Consider the following 17,652-nt stretch of genomic DNA (forward strand, 5'->3'; position numbering starts at 1 on the left):
GATCTCTGCAAAGCTTCTACAAGCAGTCTGAACAAGAAACACAGTTCTGAGTACAGACCTGACAAGGTTTCTTGCCTCACTGAAAGGAGGTTACTCTCTTTCCAGCCCTTGTCCTTTCAGTTGACTGTGTTGAACAGAGTGGCACTTTCTGCTATGGGCAGACACCAGCGTGTGTCCAGGTGCCTGGCAGGTCAAAGTCATGTTGGTTTGAGAGCTACATGGCATCTGATCTGAGATTCTCAGATGATTTAATTCCCTCTGTCTTTTCTTAGCTAAGTTCTGAGTCTCCTTTTACCTGTAGCTCTCCAGTTGGATGTCTTCTTGCTTGGAGAACGTTGCTAGTAGGTTTTGTGTGTCTAAATGAAGTGTCGGTCTGTTATTTGGCAACTTGACCATCAGCTGGTGCTCCCAGGACATGGGCAGAGCCCTCTGAAAGATCTCAGCAACCAACACACTGCTCTCATGGCTGGAAGTGGTCAGACATTGGCAGTCTGTGTTCTCCCATGAGAATACAAGACCTTTATTTATGTGGCAGCTTTGATCATTGCAATGAAAAGACAAATCTGTGACCTTTCACCCCATTTGCTCTCCATGTCTTGCATCCAAATGTCTGTGTCTGCATGAGCACCTGGAAACTTTGAGGCTTTTACTGGGTGTGTCATGACATGACACTTTGGAGGTTCATTTGGCAGCTCCATTGTGTGTGGTGGCTCTGTTGTGTCTCACCGATGGATCCTGATGACGTTTCACAGTTACCAGCAGAATTCAGCCCTCTCACCCCACATGTGTGAACTGGGGGAAGCAGGAGGCTGACAGGCTCTGCCTTTACTCACCCCAATGCCCAAGAGGTCGAGGGAGGCTTTGACAGCCTGTCAGATGTGAGGGGTGTGCCCACAAGTGCCGAGTTACCCCAGGAACTCAGTCTGAATTCAGCCACTCTTTATCTTTGTAGGCTTCAAGAATCTCTTTAGATGCCAAGAAATACTCCCTGTTGTATTGGTAGGATGAGATTTGCATTCCTGCCAAGGAAGAACCACGCTGTGTCAGGGAACTTCTTCCTAACCCATGTGTTTGTTGCAGCTGAGTGTGGAGGCACCGTCAGAGGAGAGTCGTCGGGACGGATCCTGTCTCCTGGCTACCCAACCCCCTACGACCACAACCTGAATTGCATTTGGACAATAGAGGCAGAACCTGGTTGCACAATAGGGTGAGTTGGGCCAGGTTAATGGAGCTTGGTTTTCTTTCTAGGTACAGCTGCTTTTGCCACCAGTAGATGAATAATTCCACAAGGCAAGTAGAGAGAATGTGGCTTCGAGAGGCACAAAGGAGGGAGCAAACACTGGTTTATCTCCTTGGCAGCTTGGACAGGAGCAGCATCACTTCTCCTTTCCCTTCAGCTTTTTAGCCCTCTGTGGCCTGTGCCTGTCACAGCTATTGTACCATGATGGTGAAGCCAGATGATTTGCTGTTGCTGCCTGTGGTATCACTGTACTAAAACAACACCCAAGAGCTTTTACAAGCCTGTGAAGTGCTCCTCAGCTCTTTCCTAAAGCCACATACCCAACCCACACCTTATCCAGCAGATTAGTGTTGAATTTCCCAATGATGTTCAACATCTGTCCAAGGGACATCATCCTGTATATACAGAATAACCTGGAAGTTCCCATCCCAGGAGAGGAGGATGGAAGGCACTCACAGGTTTCCTTCACCTCCCATTTGTGTTGGCAGAGAAAACCAACAGTGAAAGGGATGAGCCCTGTCACATGGTGTTTGTGAGCATAAACAGTCAGGTGTGAGGGTCCCCAAATGTGAGTAGACAGATGGAGAACTGAGGCTGCAGCACTGAGGCTTCATCTTCCAATTGCACTGTGCTGTTGTTTTAATAACAAATAGAACCCAGCCGTGTTTCATCCTCCTGAAGGAAAGACTTCAGACAGTTTTTAGACACTTGGTCTGTAGAGAGGCCCAAGGATGTTTTCTCCTGCTGCTCCTCTGACTTCCCTTATTGTTCCCTTGCCACTTTCCCATTGAGAAGTGGCAGCTGGCAGAGTTGTTTCCTTCATAAGTTCTGTGGATGTGGCAGTTGGGTAAATGAGGTTTGAGAACAATGAGGTTTAGTCCAGGGCTGGGCCTGGCAGTGGGAGGTTAGTGACTGGACTGAAAGGTCTTTTCCACTCAGAATGATGTTGTGATCTGATTCATGAAGTGAGTGCAATCTCCAGCAGAACCCCTGCCCTGGCTTCCTCAGTCTGTGCTCTCAGCTGCTTAACCACTGTTCCCACACTGAAGGTTGCTCAAGCCTTAGCACCAACCCCCAGTAGTGCTCTGTGAGTACCTGCAAAGCTCAGTCCAGCTAAAGCCATCTTTGGCAGAAAACTAAAGTGTATTGGCAAGCAAAGTTTTTGCTAAGTGATGGGACTTGAAGGGGAAAATGGAGATTATAAGGTCTGTCCAACAATAATCCTCTTCTCCCAGCAATGTCTCATCATCATTTGGAGTGCTTGTTAGCTGCTGTGTCAGCCCCATCTCTGGCTGACCTGAGCCCTGTTGCTGTTCCAGTCCTGCACTCCATTGTCAGAGCCCTTTTATCTTTGCTGGAGCTTCCTTGATGCATCAGCACTCATCATCTCTTCAGCAGAGACTGTTAATCATGTTGAGCTCTGTGGTGCTTTTAGTGGATGGATTTATGCTGGAGAGAGATTTGCTCCCATGTTTTCATTCTTACTTAGTGCAGAAATCCCCTCCATTAGCTCTGCTCTTCAGTGTGGCTCCATAATGGATGCTTCCCCATGCAGACACAGGAGGCAGAGCACACCCAGCACAGCTTCATTCCTGCCCAGGCAGATTCCAGAGGCAGATTCTGCTGGAAAAGATGCTGAAGAGTTTTACAGGATGGAGCAGAGCTGCAAGACTCCTTTCTGCCCCCGGCAGTGTGCTGCCTCATCCAAAGACTGCTTCAGCAAGTGAACTTGCCACACACATGTAACCCCTGTCTGCTTCTGCAAGTGTTCTCAAACCAGCAGAGCTACAGGCTCCTGTTTGCAGGATCAGCCAGACTTGGAAGTGGCCAAGACTGAAATGAAATGGTGCCAGGCAGTAGTACAGTAATACACCTTGTGACCCTTCCTTTCATCAGAGATGAAAGCTTCCCTTCTTCTGTTCCTTTCTTTGGCAGCTCAGGCAGAACAGATGATCTCTGAGTAGTTGAGAGAACACATTTTGAAGCAACTTCATTTTGATGGTAATGCATTGGAAAAATAATCCTCTTCACGCCTGATCCAATTGGATAAAGCTCTCATTTATAACTTACATTAAAATTAATCACCAGAGCTGCTTGAATGAAGCTGGATCTGCCTTGGGAAGGAGAGAAGGATGGAAAAATTAGTGTGCTCATCATTGCCTTGAAAGCTGAAGGGTTGCACTGTGAGAGGGGATGAACTGTGTGCATGTGCAAAGACACATGTGCACACACCCCCACAGTTGCAGCTCAGGTGAGCTGGGGTTATCTGGGAGAGTCTGGGGAGAGATGAAGTGGGAGAGTGTGCTGGAAAATGAATGCAAGGTCCCTTGGAGTGCTGCTGCACAACTGAGCTCAGGGAGCATGGCAGTAGGAGTGATGGTGGTGGTTTATTTGTAGCAGTGATCTGTGTCATGAGAGAGTGGAGTGATGCTGCTAATCCCAGCTCAATGGATGGTGCTGCACTGACAGGTTCTGTTATCAACACTCTCACCTAGAAAGAGGAGTGAGAATCTTGGAATGTTCCAGTTTGCTTCCTCAGGGGTTTCTAGGGACATTTAACAGCTTTTAAGAACCCTCTCTGGGTTGGAGGGAGGCAGTGGACAGCCCTGCACACTGCTGGTGCTGTGAAAGAGCCAGGGCTTTGGTGCAAGCTGTGTGGGCTTCACCTCTGTGTCATGTGTTCAGCTGCAGATGGGAGCCCAGCCTCCTGCACAGCAGAGCCACTTTGGGACAGCCAGAGCTTGGATGGGAAATGCCAGCAGAAGAGCCCATGTTGGTCAGCCAGGTTGTGGGGATGCTTTTGGAAGAGCTGGAGCTAAATGGCTCACCAAAGGTCATGCAGCTGCTCTCTCCTCCTCTCTGCTCCTTGCTAAGCTAGAAAAGCTCACCCTCCATCACATAGATCTGCAGCCACAACTCATAACATGCTTTTGGGTGCATTTCAATGCAGGTACTTGGGATTCACAGAGTGCCAAGAGTAAAACTCCCTTCCTCTCCATTGACACTGGTTTAGTGTCTCTGTCCTGTCACAAATGCAGCCCTGCTGGGAACAGAATCAGGCTGAGAGCAGCCCCACACTGTTTGGCTACAATGAGGCCATTAAGTACCTTCTCTTCAGTTGGGGTATGAAGTGAAGGAGTGGAAAAGGCTGGAACCTGGTGTATCAGGTAACAGAACCACCTGAGCAGGAGATAAAGAGAAGGTGAGGCAGCATGAGCCAGGTCTCCAAAATGCACAAGAAGGGAGAGGAAGCATTAAGAAGCTGGCAGAGGAACTAACACTGTGCTCCCAGTGGGGACCCACCTCCCTGCAACCCTCCTGCACATCCTGCACTACCCTCCAGAGCAGTTTACACCCTGGTAAGAGTTTCTTTTCCAGCACAATGCTGTTCTAATTGACAGTGGAGGTGGTTCTTGCCTTTTTGTTCCCCTGATGCACGAGATTAGTTTGGTGCCAGGAGCAAATTCTTTGATCTGAGTGCTGGTAGCAAAAATCAATGCATTTGATCAGTTGATGCTGGCCCCTGACAAGAAGCTGTTCCTTGCAGGACATGAGGAAAAGCAGAAGGACAGCCAAGGTTGTTGCTGTGTGCAGCACAGGGACAGTATGTGGATTGGATGAATATTTGTAAGTTGTCTAAAGGGATCCCAGCACATTTTCTGCCATTTCTGTTCTTAGAAGAGGTTTCTCAGTGCTTCTGTGTTTCTCTGGTACAGGGCTCAGTGCAGCTATGGCCAAGCCCCTGTGTCTTTCTGTGCCCTTGACTGAGCTTTTGTCTGTGTGACAGCTGCTCCCTGCAATGTCTGAGCACCTTTGGTGGAAAAGCAGCAGTGATGTTGTGGCTGGGCACTTCTCCACTGGCTGACATGAGCATTTGGAGCTTCACCTTGGTCCTCAAGGTTTTCAGGAGAGATCAGGAATTGTGTTGACTCAGGAGGAAGCAGCAGAAAGGACCCAGCTCAGAATACATCAGTGTCTGTTTAATCAGGGAGCTGTGCAACTAAGAAATCTTGGGTTTTATAGGCAGAGGAAGTTTGGGAGAGGGCTGAGGTACCTTGTCCAAGCAGATAACAAACAGGCCAGAACATGGTCCTTGTGAGCCAAGCTACTTGAAGTTGGTACCAACCACACTTGTAATCCTTTCAGGAGGAGAAAGCTACAGAGCTCATTTTGTGGCCTGACTTGCAGTTTCTTTTGGCACACAGGCTCCACTTCATGGTTTTCCACACTGAGGAGTTCCATGATGTGCTGAGGATCTGGGATGGGCCAGTGGAGAACGGCATCCTGCTGAGGGAGATGAGCGGCTCCAGCCTGCCCAGCGACGTCCACAGCACCTTCAGCTCTGTCATCCTGCAGTTCAACACTGATTTCTTCACAAGCAAGCAGGGCTTTGCTGTTCAGTTTTCAGGTAGGCTTGGCATTGTTTCCTCAGGCCCTGGAACATGAGGAGCAAGTCCTTTGGTGCTGAGGTGAGGGAGCCCTGGCCCAGGCTGCCCAGGGAGGGTGTGGAGGCTCCTTCTCAGGAGGTTTCCAACCCCACCTGGACACGTTCCTGTGCCCCTGAGCCAGGGGAAGCTGCTGGAGCAGGGGCTGGAGCTGCAGCAGCTCTGCAGGACCCTTCCCACCCCACCATTCTGGGCTTTGTGCTCTCCCACTTTTGGGTGCAGTCTCTGCAAACAGAGGAAAAGCTCTTGTGTTTTGTCCTTGCCATGCAGGTGAATTCTGTGCTCCCCTCTGCCACAGCCACCTTCCCAGTGCTGAGCTTGGCAGCACATTGTGGAACACAGCAGAAGGAATTGCACATCCTTTCCACCACATTCCCACAGGTCCCTTAGAGACCCCAGCACACAGACAACCTCAGCCAGGCCTTCTGAGAGCAGTTGGTCAGTGCTCTCTGAAACCAAATCTATTTACAGTGCCTCAAATTGGATCCCCAGAGAGGCAGATCACAAGAAGTTCTCTCAACTGAAGGGGTATCACTGCTGACAGCAGCACTACAGGTAGTGCAGCTGCAATCCAACAGTGCCTGAGTTCTGGCTGCTGCTACCTAAGACTCAGCCTTGCAAACACATTAATTTCCATTATATTCATGTAATTCAGCATTCCCACAGGTTTCAGGATGCAGACCCTCACTCACATGGCCAGTGACCAACCAGCAGATGCCTGTTTTGGGGATGATAGTGAACAGGGAGGCTGTTGGGTGAACATGACCTCCCTGAGACTTGGACACATCGAAGCATCAAAGCTCATGGTGTCTCTCCCAAGCTTTTGCACACAGCTTTGTGTTTGGGTGCTTTGGGTGGTCAGGAAAGCAGGAGAGGTGTCTGCAAAGAGTTTGTGCTGGATACAAGACCTTCTGGGATGAGCAAGACAGAGACAGACCTTTGTGTCACCCAAAGTGTCGTCTTTCTTTGCCAGGATTGTGTCTCAGCCTGCCAGGAAGGATCAGCCCAGGCTGCTAACTTGCTTCTCTTTAGTTGCACAGAAAGAGAGAGAGAGAGGGATGTCCTGTGGCCCTTTTAAGAAGAGCTTTCTCTAAACTGCCTAGATGTAATAGACTCTCATCAACTTAGCAGGCAATAAGCTCTGCTCCACTGCCTGATATGGGGCTGGGCTTTCTTCGGTGCTCCTGCTCAAAGCCTTTGCTCACAAGCTGTGACTAAGTAGTCAGACCTAAGCTCAGAGGTACACAGTTTTGGATGTTGTGAACTTTAGTGATCTACATAAGCTTGCAAAACTTCTCTGACTGCAGGACTTTCCCTGCTCTTACTGGCTGTAGTGTTGGCAGAGGCTGAGCTCAGTCAGCAGTGAAGCTGCACAGCCTGAGGAGGGGCTGAGGGGTCACCTCCTACCTCAAAGGGATACAACAGTGAGCCTGAAGAGGGAAATATCTGCATTTCTGAAAGGTCAGGCTTGGTGCTTCACAGGGCTAAAGGCTGAATTGCCCTGTCACTCAGGGGAAGTGCAGAGTGCTAGAGGATGAGCTCATTGTGCAGCATGTGTCTGACACAGAGCTCTATAAAAATGCCATGTAAGATCAGTGAGTGTCTGGACTTATTAAGTAAACATGCATGTGCACAATTATACATCAAACTTGCACTCTGTGTAGTGCACTTGAACTTGCCATTCCCCAGAGCCTTTCCCAGCTGGAGTGGCAGATGCTCAGCACCGAGTAGAAGCCAGTTTCTGTTTGTGTGGCAGGTTTTAAGGGATACTGAAGGAGGAGAGATGGAGAATGAAGTCACTGCTTGGATATCTGTTTAAGGACAGGGTCTAAGTACAGCCAGTGCTGTAGAGCTGTTTGAAATAGGAATGCATGCATATTAAATCCATACTTGTAACACCCTTCAGTTTCCACTGCCACGTCCTGCAACGACCCAGGGATTCCCCAGAACGGGAGCCGGAGTGGTGACAGCAAAGAAGCAGGTGACTCCATCATCTTCCAGTGCAACCCAGGCTATGCCCTGCAAGGAGAGGCCAAAATCACCTGTGTGCAGATTGAGAACCGATTTTTCTGGCAGCCAGACCCTCCCTCGTGCACAGGTATGATCCCTCATCAGCCACTCACCACGCTGCCTTCCCTGCCCTGTTGCCCTGCAAGGCTTCTCTGGCTGGAAGGTCCCTGGTTTAAGAGCTCTAGGACAGGGTGTCTCTGTCTCAGGCAGCTGTCTTATAGAACTACTCGAGTTTTCTCCCCCAGAGTCCCTGAGACAATGAAGTTCTAGTTCATTCTGGAAGCTCACAGGACACAGTGCAGCGTGAGGGATGTTGTTTAACCTGACATGCCAAAGGGTTCTTTACGACTCAGGTTGGCAGAGAGGATTGGGGTCATGGGTGAATCATTTCAGCATGAGGAGACAGCAACTTCTGTCACCAGAAAGAACTATCTGACATTTTCTTTGAGCTCATAAGGCAGTAACAGAAGCTCATAAAAGTGACTCTTTTTAATGTGCCACATAAAAATGGCCATGCTAAGCACCTAAGAGCAAGAAACACCCCATTTGCTGCCCAGGGAGATGCTGGCCACAAATTAGTTACCCGTGTCCTTCGTTCCTGTTGATGTGTTGTTATCCCAAGCAAGAAAAATCAATTAATTGTGTTTGTAACATCTGATCTAACGCCAGCTAGGAACCTTCTTCCAGCATGCCCAGGATTTATGCTCCCTGTGGGATGACTTGGGTTCTGAATGACTCTCTTGGTGATGTAGTGTGGCACCCTCTCAGCCTGATGAAGTCCCTTTAGTCTTCCCAGAGTTGTAACTAAATCATCCCGTTGCACCTCGTGTCTCCTCATTCTCCTGGTGAGTTTTTCTTTCACACCACAATCTGGGCTCTCAGTGCTTTGCAGAGAGATGTAGCCAGAGCCCTTCATCTTGGTGTGAGATGAATTCCTGTGAGTCAGCTCCAATTTGATGTGGAGATATTGAGCAGAAGCCTGCCAGCCTGGCTGGAGGAGCCATAAGCTCTGTGAATGTCTTACACCTTCTAATCAGTGACAAAAGATTTGGAGGAGTAACCAGTGGCCAAAAAGCAGCAGTTTTACAGTAACTGTGTGACACTGAGCTGAACTGGAAAACAGGGTTTCATTTGGAGCTGGGCTGTTTGGGTTTAGCATTTCAGATCCATTCCCACACCTTTGTTGTGCAGTCCCTAAACAGCGTGGGCTGAGCTGGGGAAGCTCAGCTCAAACAGTCCCCAGAGCTTTTGAGGATTTGAAGTTTGTGTCCTGACCCAAACTCCAAAGAGCTGTGGTTTGGAGCAGTTTCTGGTTTCAATTCTCTGGAGATGATGGGTGGGATTTTCAGAGAAAGCAGAGGGTGTTGAACACTCGTCTCCCCTGGGCTCTGCTGGAGGGACTCTGTACACTTGAGTCTCCTCTGAGTTTTCCCCTGACTTTACAGCCTGGAAGAAGAATAGATCCTAAAGGTTAAGATGAAGGTAAATGGACACAGAATAGATGCCTGGTAGTTCTTCCAGGTTATTTGTGCATGAGCCTCAGCCCAGCTCTTGGTGGTGTGCACTGTCTGTTCAAGAGGGACATCGCTGCTCAGCGCCGCAGGAGCCAGCTGGACTCAGCTCAAGAGCTTGCTTCTGGAGTTAGAGTGTCTAGCTTAATCTGTTCTGTGATCTTCACAGATGTCTCAGAGATATTGCAAAGCCATGGAGCTGAGGTGCTGAGGGCTGTGGGTCAGTGCTGGGCTGGGCAGGGTGAGGGCAGGGCTGGGACTGCAGCAGCTCCAGGGGATATGAATCCATGGTTCTAATAGCAGCCAGCCTTGTGCACTGCCTCTGTGTCCCTTTATCTGTCTGTATCTCTGCTCCTGCATCTCATCTGCTGTTGTTGGGGGTTTCCCTGAGACAAAGCCTCATCCCTCTGCCCCCAGCTCCCTGCGGAGGGGTCCTGACGGGGCCGGCCGGAGTGATCCTGTCCCCGCAGTACCCGGAGCCCTACCCGCCGGCCAAGGAGTGTGACTGGAAGCTGACAGTGTCTCCTGATTATGTCATTGCCCTGGTATTTCATAGGTAAGTACCCAGGAGCTGCTTGGTTCCACTTCTGTGAGGGCAGGGAGGGGATGCCAGCAGTGTGTGGGTCTCTGAAGGAAGCAAGCCCAGCCTGGCAGAGCTGCCCCATGGTCCTGGCTGATCTGTTCTCAGATGTCACCTTAATTTGGGCAAGAGCAACGTATTGCAACTGCAGCTCCTCTTTGCTATCCACATGCTTTGTACAGAACATACACATGCAACTGATGCAGCATAAGAAAGCCCCAGAGCAACAGTGGCTGTTGCTGCATCCCCAGGCCTCGATTCCTTACGTGCAGAGTGAGGACAGAGATGTCTTTTTCTTGGCTGAGGAGCAGTTTGGGGGCAGAAGCAGTCCTGCAGCTCTGTGGCTGCACAGACCACAGTCTCTTGTTCTCCAGGGGCTGCTGTAGCACGCTCCTCCTTCAAACTCTCTTCCTTTGGCTTTGCAGCTTTAGTTTGGAGCCTGGCTATGATTTCCTTCATATCTACGATGGCCCTGATTCCCTCAGCCCCCTGATTGGAAGCTTTTATGGTTCCCAGCTCCCTGAGAGGATAGAGAGCAGCAGCAACAGCCTCTTCCTCGCTTTCAGAAGTGATGCATCAGTCAGCAACACGGGATTTGTCATTGACTACACAGGTAAGAGCTGGTTGGGGTGCCCCTGGCCCAGCTGACTCAGCAAATACATCCCCTTTTACCTGCACTTAGTCTCAGGTCAGACCACCTCTCTGAACCAAATGGGAGAAGCTCTAGACACTGGAAACTCTCCAGGTAGTATCCTGTCCGTTGTACTACCAGCAAAGCTGATGTAGAGGCATGGGAGGGAAAATTGGAGTTGGACAGAGAGGATCCCATGGGCTGGCAGAAGAGCCAAGGTGGGTGATGTGGATAAAAGCAGCATCAACAGACTGTTACATGGCTGAGGATCAAAGAATCATCGAGGGCACGTTGCTGCTCGTGTTTAGTTTATTATCAATCAGGACTCCCAGGTCTGTCTCTGCAGAGCTGCTCTCCAGCAGGTCACCCCCAGCCTGTCCTGGTGCATGGGGTTGTTCCTCCCCAGCTGCAGGACTCTGCCCTTGTCCTTGTTGAACCTCAGCAGGTTCCTCTGTGCCCAACTCTGCAGCTGGTTGAGATCCCACTGACTGGCAGCACAGCCTCTGGGGAATCAGCCAGTGCTCCCAGTTTGGTGCCAGCAGGGAACTTGCTGAGGGTCCTTCTGTCCAAGAGATCTTTCTCTGAAATGAAACAGGCTGCTGGGCCCAGCTGGGTGCTGTGGGACCAGTAACAGCTCGTGCTGGGGAGTGTTGGGCTGCTGCTGCTTTCTTGGTGTGCTGGGGCAGTTCCCTCTTCCTACAGCCTGTCTCTGCCCCGTGGTTCTTTGTGAGTTTACCTGACTAGAGCTGAAGTGACCCTGAAATGACAATTCCTGCTAGTTTTGCTGGACAGATGCATTCCTTTCTGGTCAAGTTATGAAATAAGAAGACAAAGTCAATTAGCACTGCTTCAGATTCCAGAGGTTACAAGTTTTCTGCTCTCATTAGAGTTGAATTTCACTGGAAATTGTCTTGAGGTTCCTTTTTTCCTCACCCTTGCTTTTTTGGGCAGCCAGGACGTAGTTAACAAATGAAATCCCGTTAAATGAAGGTGGTTGTGCTTCTCCTAAACACTCCTACAGTGTTAATTGCACCCACAAAGCAAACTGCTGAGGGAAAAGAACGAGGCTTTGGGTTTGCTCTTTAATTTCCTCACGCTTTAAAGGGAACCTGGGTCCCAAGTCTGAGAGGCAGCAGAAAACAGAATGGAAGGAAGAAAAGGAATGCAGGAGGGAGCATTTAAAAGAAAATCAACCAGCAAGCTTGACTCCTTGCCAGCATGGAATCCCAAGTCCAGCTCACAGACACTGTCTCCCCTCAGCCTTCTCATTGTGTTTGCTCAGCGCTGCAGCCCACACAGGCTTCTGCCCCTCCGTGCCGTGTATCACCTGGGTGGAATCCTCATTACCAGGGGCTTTGTAGCCCTCTCTTGGGAATGTTTTGCTTGGGGGGGAACCCCATAAAGATGAAGTGAAAGCAGCCATCTGTCAGTCCCTCCCTGCCGTCCTCTGTCTGCCCTGGGAGCGGGGCTGTCGCTCTGCAGCAGCCGCAGCGTGTCGGGTGCATTTCAAACAGCCTCAGCACCTCACTGCAAGTTGTTTCAGGGGCAATGGATGTTCAAGAGAAAGTTGTCCTCTGGGGCCAGGAGGAATGGTGAAAAAACAAAGAGGAGAATGAATTTGGCTTCTGTGATGGCAGCTTTTGTATGGAGCGTGACAGCGCAGCGGGAATGGAAACCCATGGAAAGGTGTTGGAGGGGACAGATCTTCCACTTCAGCTGCACACATACACTGCACCAGCAGCATTTCTGATAGGTGGACACATTTCTTTGGCTTTGCACCCATAGTGCACTGTCAGAACCACAAACCCAACTGAGGCTGTCAGCAAAGGGAGCCTGGAGTGTGCTTTCCACACACACATCAGCGTGGAGCGTTTGCTGGCTGCAACAGCCCTTGGGTGGCTTCAGAGAGCCACAGGCTGCAATGCAATAGTTTGGGGTTTCAGCTGAGGAGGAGCTGAAGGGTTTGGAGTTCAGCCTGGTTTGTGGAAAGGAAGCCATGCCCTGCTCAGGCTGCTTGAGCTCTGGCAGAGTTACCTAAACCCTTGAAGCAAGCGGCTGTTTGCAGCAGCAGCTGAGGGGATGGTGGCACTGCTGTGAAGGCAGGGTGTTGTGCTGGTAGCAGAGTCACTTCAGCCCAGCCAGAGTTAGTCTGGCAAAGCAAGAGGATGATGACTCCCTGGCAGGAGGCTGCAGGGAGCTGGGAGTTGGGCTCTGCTCCCCAGTGATGAATAACAGGACAAGAGGAAAGGGGCTGGAGTTGCCCCAGGGGAGGCTGAGGTTGGAGCTGAGGCAGAACTGTTTCCCTGAGAGGGGTGTCAGCCCTGTGCCAGGCTGCCCAGGGAGCTGGGGCAGTGCCCAGCCCTGGAGGGATCCCAGAGCTGTGGGGCTGAGGTGCTGAGGGCTGTGGGTCAGTGCTGGGCTGGGCAGGGCTGGGACTGCAGCACCTTTTTCCAACCAGAGGGATTCTGTGCTTCTGTGCAAAGTTCTTGATTACAAAATAGGAAAGACAGTTACAAAACAAAGACTTGAACACAGGAAAGAGATTCCAGTTGTTACATAAGAAATCTTTTGGTGTCTCAGCTACAGAACACGAAGGTTTTTAACCCAATATCTCATTATCTTTTGAATTAAGGGTCTTCCACGAAGCTCCCAATGCCAGAACAAGCTGCTCTCTTAAATTTGGCTGGGCATGAATCTGTGAAGGGAAGATTATTTTTTTTCTTTGGGAAATCAGCTGAATTCTAATAATAGCTTTGCATTGCAGCATCTTGTGAATCACAGGTTTTATTAGGATGCATTTCATAGCTTCATACAGTGCCATTCTGCAATGGACACTGCTCTGTGTCAGCAGTGCATGGGCAGGAGGATGGTTTGGAGAGCTTTGCCTCTAACATTCTCCCCCTTCTTTATACTTCCTGAGTGTTGGGGACTGATTGGCACATAAAAGTGAGTCAAACTCCCTCAGTCCAAGAACTCAGGATGAGCAGGACCTGAGGTGCAGCTGGAGTTTGGCTCCTGGTGCTTGGGGCAGAGGGGAGGAAGGAGGTCCCAGGTTGAACACTCCAAGAGTTTTTCTTATGCTCTTTAGTGTCTCCTTTTTCTGTTGTGGGCCAGAAGTGAAGAGGTGTGAAATTGAAAGCAAATGAAGCAAAACTGATTACTTTTCACCCTTCCAAAAGAATGAAAAGAAATCCCAAAGCCCAAGCCCCATTTCAAAGCTGTTATTGTTTCACCAGAACTATCTTGCCCATCCTGAGCTTATAAACATCCATCCAGCATTACTTAGGGCTTAGTTAAGGGGGAAATCCCCCACAGGAACACTGCTCTGTAAGATGCTTTGCTAAGCAAGCTGCTTAAAAACATCCAGTGCTGTTAAAACAGAAGTGGGAGATGATTCTTGCCCCTACAACAACTTGCACTTCAAAAACAGATCTGTCCTTTGGCAAAGGTTTTCCTTCCCCAAGGATGAGTCCCAGAGTCACAAGGGCTGGGAAGGACCTCGAGAGATCACCCAGTGCAACCCCCCCATGGCCAGAGCAGGAGCACCTTGAGTCAGTCACACAGGGACATCACACAGTCACACAGGGACTCATCCAGGTGGGTTTGGATTGTCCCCAGAGAAGGGAACTCCACAACCCATCTGGGCAGCCTGTTCAGCCTGAGTCAGGAGGTGCTGGGCTCCTGGCAAGCTGCTGGGGAGGCCAATGCTGCCCCTGCTCTAAGATCCTCATGTAATTTGGCTTACCTTCAGTATATGATGACTGTTGTAGCAAACTGTCTTCTGGACAATTTCTCTTGTTCTTGGGAGGAGAATGCTTCTCGAGTTCTTTTGTCTTCAAAGCCCAACGCTCTCCATCATGTTGTTGTCCACGTTGTCCATCAGCAGTCGATCATCTCTGAAGGTCTTTTCCAACCCCAACCATTCTGTGATTCTGGGCATCACAGCTCTCTCTTGAATGCTGAAGCACATGTGTGTCTCCTCCTGGGATCAGATAAACTGGAGCATCTTGTTATTTGGTTGAGAAACACAGTTGCTCAAAGGAAAAGTGACTTGTGAGAAGCCTGTGCAGCAGCACAGCACTAAGAGGGAGAGGCCAGGACCTCGTGGTTTGAAGTTTGGCTGATACAAGTGTGTGAGAAGCACTTGAGGCTTGACTAGTTTGTGGCTTCCAAACCAGGGCTCTGGTGTTTTAGGAGCCAGTGGCTTCACTTCTGCAGCTCAGGGAAGCTGTTCCTGGTGGAGACATTTCCCATCCTTGTGTGTCCTCTTTACCTGGGTGGTGCAGCTGCTGTGTAAAGGAAACCTTTGGCCTAATCCTGATTTTCACTGCAAACAAAGAAACAAAACCAAGATGTAAGGGCTTTCCTGCTTTCTGTTTCTCCCCCCCCACCCCTTCCCCAAGCACTAAAAGCCCATGATTTAATGCTTAACCACATTCTAATTGTTCACAGAGCCACTGCTCTCAGAAAAGCCCTCATCTTTAATGAGCAATTTCCAAATGACAAAAGAGCAGGATTAATCAAAGCCTCTAATTATATTTCATGCAGGGGGAAAAAAAAGAGGAAAGGGGAGAAAAAAGGAAAGAAAAAAAACCCTCAGAAGAAGAAAAAGGAATGAAATACCCAAGCCCTGACAGCTCTGTAGTCTGTGCTGGAATGCTCATGTGTAAATGGGGTTTTTAACTCTGCAGGGCAGAGGGAACAGAGAGAAAAATGTCTTCATTTTGTCTAACTGCTTGTAATCATTTTGCCATAATTGCAGCCACGCTGCACATCTGGAGAGTCAAGCAGCTAGCACGTGGCACTGTGCATTGCCATGGTGAGAGCAGACAGCTCTGAGATCCAGCAATGGGAGGTGCCAAGGAGGGAAGGAACAGATGCAGCACGTCTGAAGCGTGGTGCCTGCTCAGTGTGTGCTTGTGTAGGCTGGGCTGCAGAGTTCCCTGCAGCCTGTCCCTTGTGAAAGAATGGATGTAGAGAGTTAAACCAGAGCTTTGTCTCTTGGATTGGGTTTTGGGTACTGCTGGTAAATATGTGGGTGAGCTGCAGCCTCTCTTGTTGCAGCATGTGTGTGGGAGCTGGGCATCAGGGGATAGTCCAGCTCTGACCCTGACCCATGACACTCAGATCCAGCAGCATGAGAACTGCTGTGGTTACTGCTCCTGCTACCAGTCCTTCTGACATACTCCAGTGAGGTTCCCAGATGAGCAAAGCTGAAAAACATGGCACTGACCAAAGCTTTAGAGTGACTGTGTCAGGCCAGTAAAGCTCTTGGTGACTTGCCCTGGCAGAAAACCCCCGGGAGTCGTGCTTTGACCCCGGCTCCATCAAGAACGGCACACGAGTGGGCACAGACCTGAAGCTGGGATCCACCATTACCTACTACTGTGATGGGGGCTATGCCATTGAAGGGGTGTCCACCCTGACCTGCATCATGGGAGGAGATGGAAAACCCACCTGGAACAAGGCTCGACCTACCTGCACAGGTAAGGCCCAAGGGGAAGGGATGAGTGGGGAGTGATGTGCTTCTCACCACGTCCTCTCTCCTTTGCCCTCACTGTCTCTGAGTCTATCCTGATGAAAAGTTTGATGTTGCTTTGGCTTCCAAGGGGACAGAGATGGTTTATTCTCAGTGTTTCATACTTCCCCAGTTCTTTTTAACAGCTGGAGGTGAGGGAGAGCTGGCTCATGGGAGATTTCTTGAGCTTTCTTTTGAGAGAGATGGAGAACCAAACACACAGGGTCTGTGCTGCACCTAAACTGGTGTCTCTGGTGCAGGGCAGGACTCAGGGAGATGTTTAAACACTGACCCCCACTAATCAAAGGCCTTAAGCATGTGCTTTCCTGAGCAGGGATGGAGGGCATTGAGAAAACAGAAGGCATTCCTAGGGGGTCTGTGGTGTCTTTGTTACCTGGCTTGATGAGGAGATGGTTTAAATGATGAGTTTGCAGTCAGACGTTGTTAATCTGAGAAGTGAGTTGAGAGATAGCTCAACTATAGATACAGACTGTGGTGGCTGGGAGAATGCAATCCATGGCTTGGAGAGGCACTGGCAGGACTGACACTGTTCCCACTGGAGAGAAAGGGCCAGAAGAGCAGGAGCTCATTCTGACAGGTCCTCAGCTTGAAAGTCAAATGAAGAGCAGCAGAAACCATAGCTGAGCCTGCACCACCATGCACAGCATCCCATGGTCTTGGTAAGCAAATGTAAAGCAGCCATGGACTCAGGATGAGTCTTACTTTCCTTCTCAGCAAGAGCTGCGATGCCCAAAGCAGGGGATGGATCATGGCCAGGGGCAGCTGACCCTGTGCAGCAGGAGAGGGGCCCATGTGCCCAGGCAGGCTTTGCTCAGGGTGCACTCCCTGACCTCTTCTTTCTCTTCCAGCACCCTGTGGTGGGCAGTACACGGGCTCAGACGGCGTCGTCCTCTCTCCAAGTTATCCCCAGAACTACACCAGTGGACAAGTCTGCCTGTACTTCATCGTGGTGCCAAAGGACTATGGTATCAGTTTGGGGTGCTTGGAGGAAATCTCTCCCTCCTTCCTGTGTAACTCCTGGGGGTTTTTGATTGAACAAAGCAGTAGAATAAGGGAGAGTGGAAGATATGAAGTGGTGCTGTTGGATGTGATTTGTGCTTGGTTGTGGTCAGGGGGGATGATGGGAATTTGCTGATTTTCACAAGCAAGAGGACAAAAAAAGCCAAACCTAAGAAAACCCACCATCCTGTGATTTCCCCTTCCCTTTCCTGCACTGTATCCAGCCAACAATAAAGTAATTCCTGGTGATTAATGCCAGCAGCAGACACAGAGGAGCTCCAAGAGTACAAAACGTGTTCACCATAAACACATGCTGAATCATCTGCTCAGAGAAGCACAGGGATGCAGAGCTTTGGGGATGTGCAGCTCTGCACAGAGAAGCACAGGGATGCAGAGCTTTGGGGATGTGCAGCTCTGCTCAGAGAAGCACAGGGATGCAGAGCTTTGGGGATGTGTAGCCCAGCTCAGAGAAGCACAGGGATGCAGAGCTTTGGGGATGTGCAGCTCTGCACAGGGATGCAGAGCTTTGGGGATGTGCAGCTCTGCTCAGAGAAGCACAGGGATGCAGAGCTTTGGGGATGTGCAGCTCTGCTCAGAGAAGCACAGGGATGCAGAGCTTTGGGGATGTGCAGCTCTGCACAGGGATGCAGAGCTTTGGGGATGTGCAGCTCTGCTCAGAGAAGCACAGGGATGCAGA

At 50.1% G+C, this 17,652-nt stretch overlaps 1 protein-coding gene across 1 annotated transcript in view; it reads left to right on the forward strand.

Moving 5' to 3' along the window:
- Window positions 1-17,652, forward strand: part of CSMD2 (CUB and Sushi multiple domains 2) — a 273,888-nt gene that overhangs the window by 188,372 nt on the left and 67,864 nt on the right. Inside the window, exons 25-31 of the mRNA XM_062014368.1 lie at window positions 1,081-1,207; window positions 5,446-5,648; window positions 7,592-7,783; window positions 9,624-9,762; window positions 10,212-10,399; window positions 15,709-15,903; window positions 16,805-16,921. Of these exons, the coding sequence (XP_061870352.1) occupies window positions 1,081-1,207; window positions 5,446-5,648; window positions 7,592-7,783; window positions 9,624-9,762; window positions 10,212-10,399; window positions 15,709-15,903; window positions 16,805-16,921 (1,161 nt within the window). The remainder of the gene's footprint in view (window positions 1-1,080; window positions 1,208-5,445; window positions 5,649-7,591; window positions 7,784-9,623; window positions 9,763-10,211; window positions 10,400-15,708; window positions 15,904-16,804; window positions 16,922-17,652) is intronic.

This window comes from Colius striatus, chromosome 24 (assembly GCF_028858725.1).
Source record: "Colius striatus isolate bColStr4 chromosome 24, bColStr4.1.hap1, whole genome shotgun sequence".
In the NCBI taxonomy this organism is placed as follows: Eukaryota; Metazoa; Chordata; class Aves; order Coliiformes; family Coliidae; genus Colius; species Colius striatus.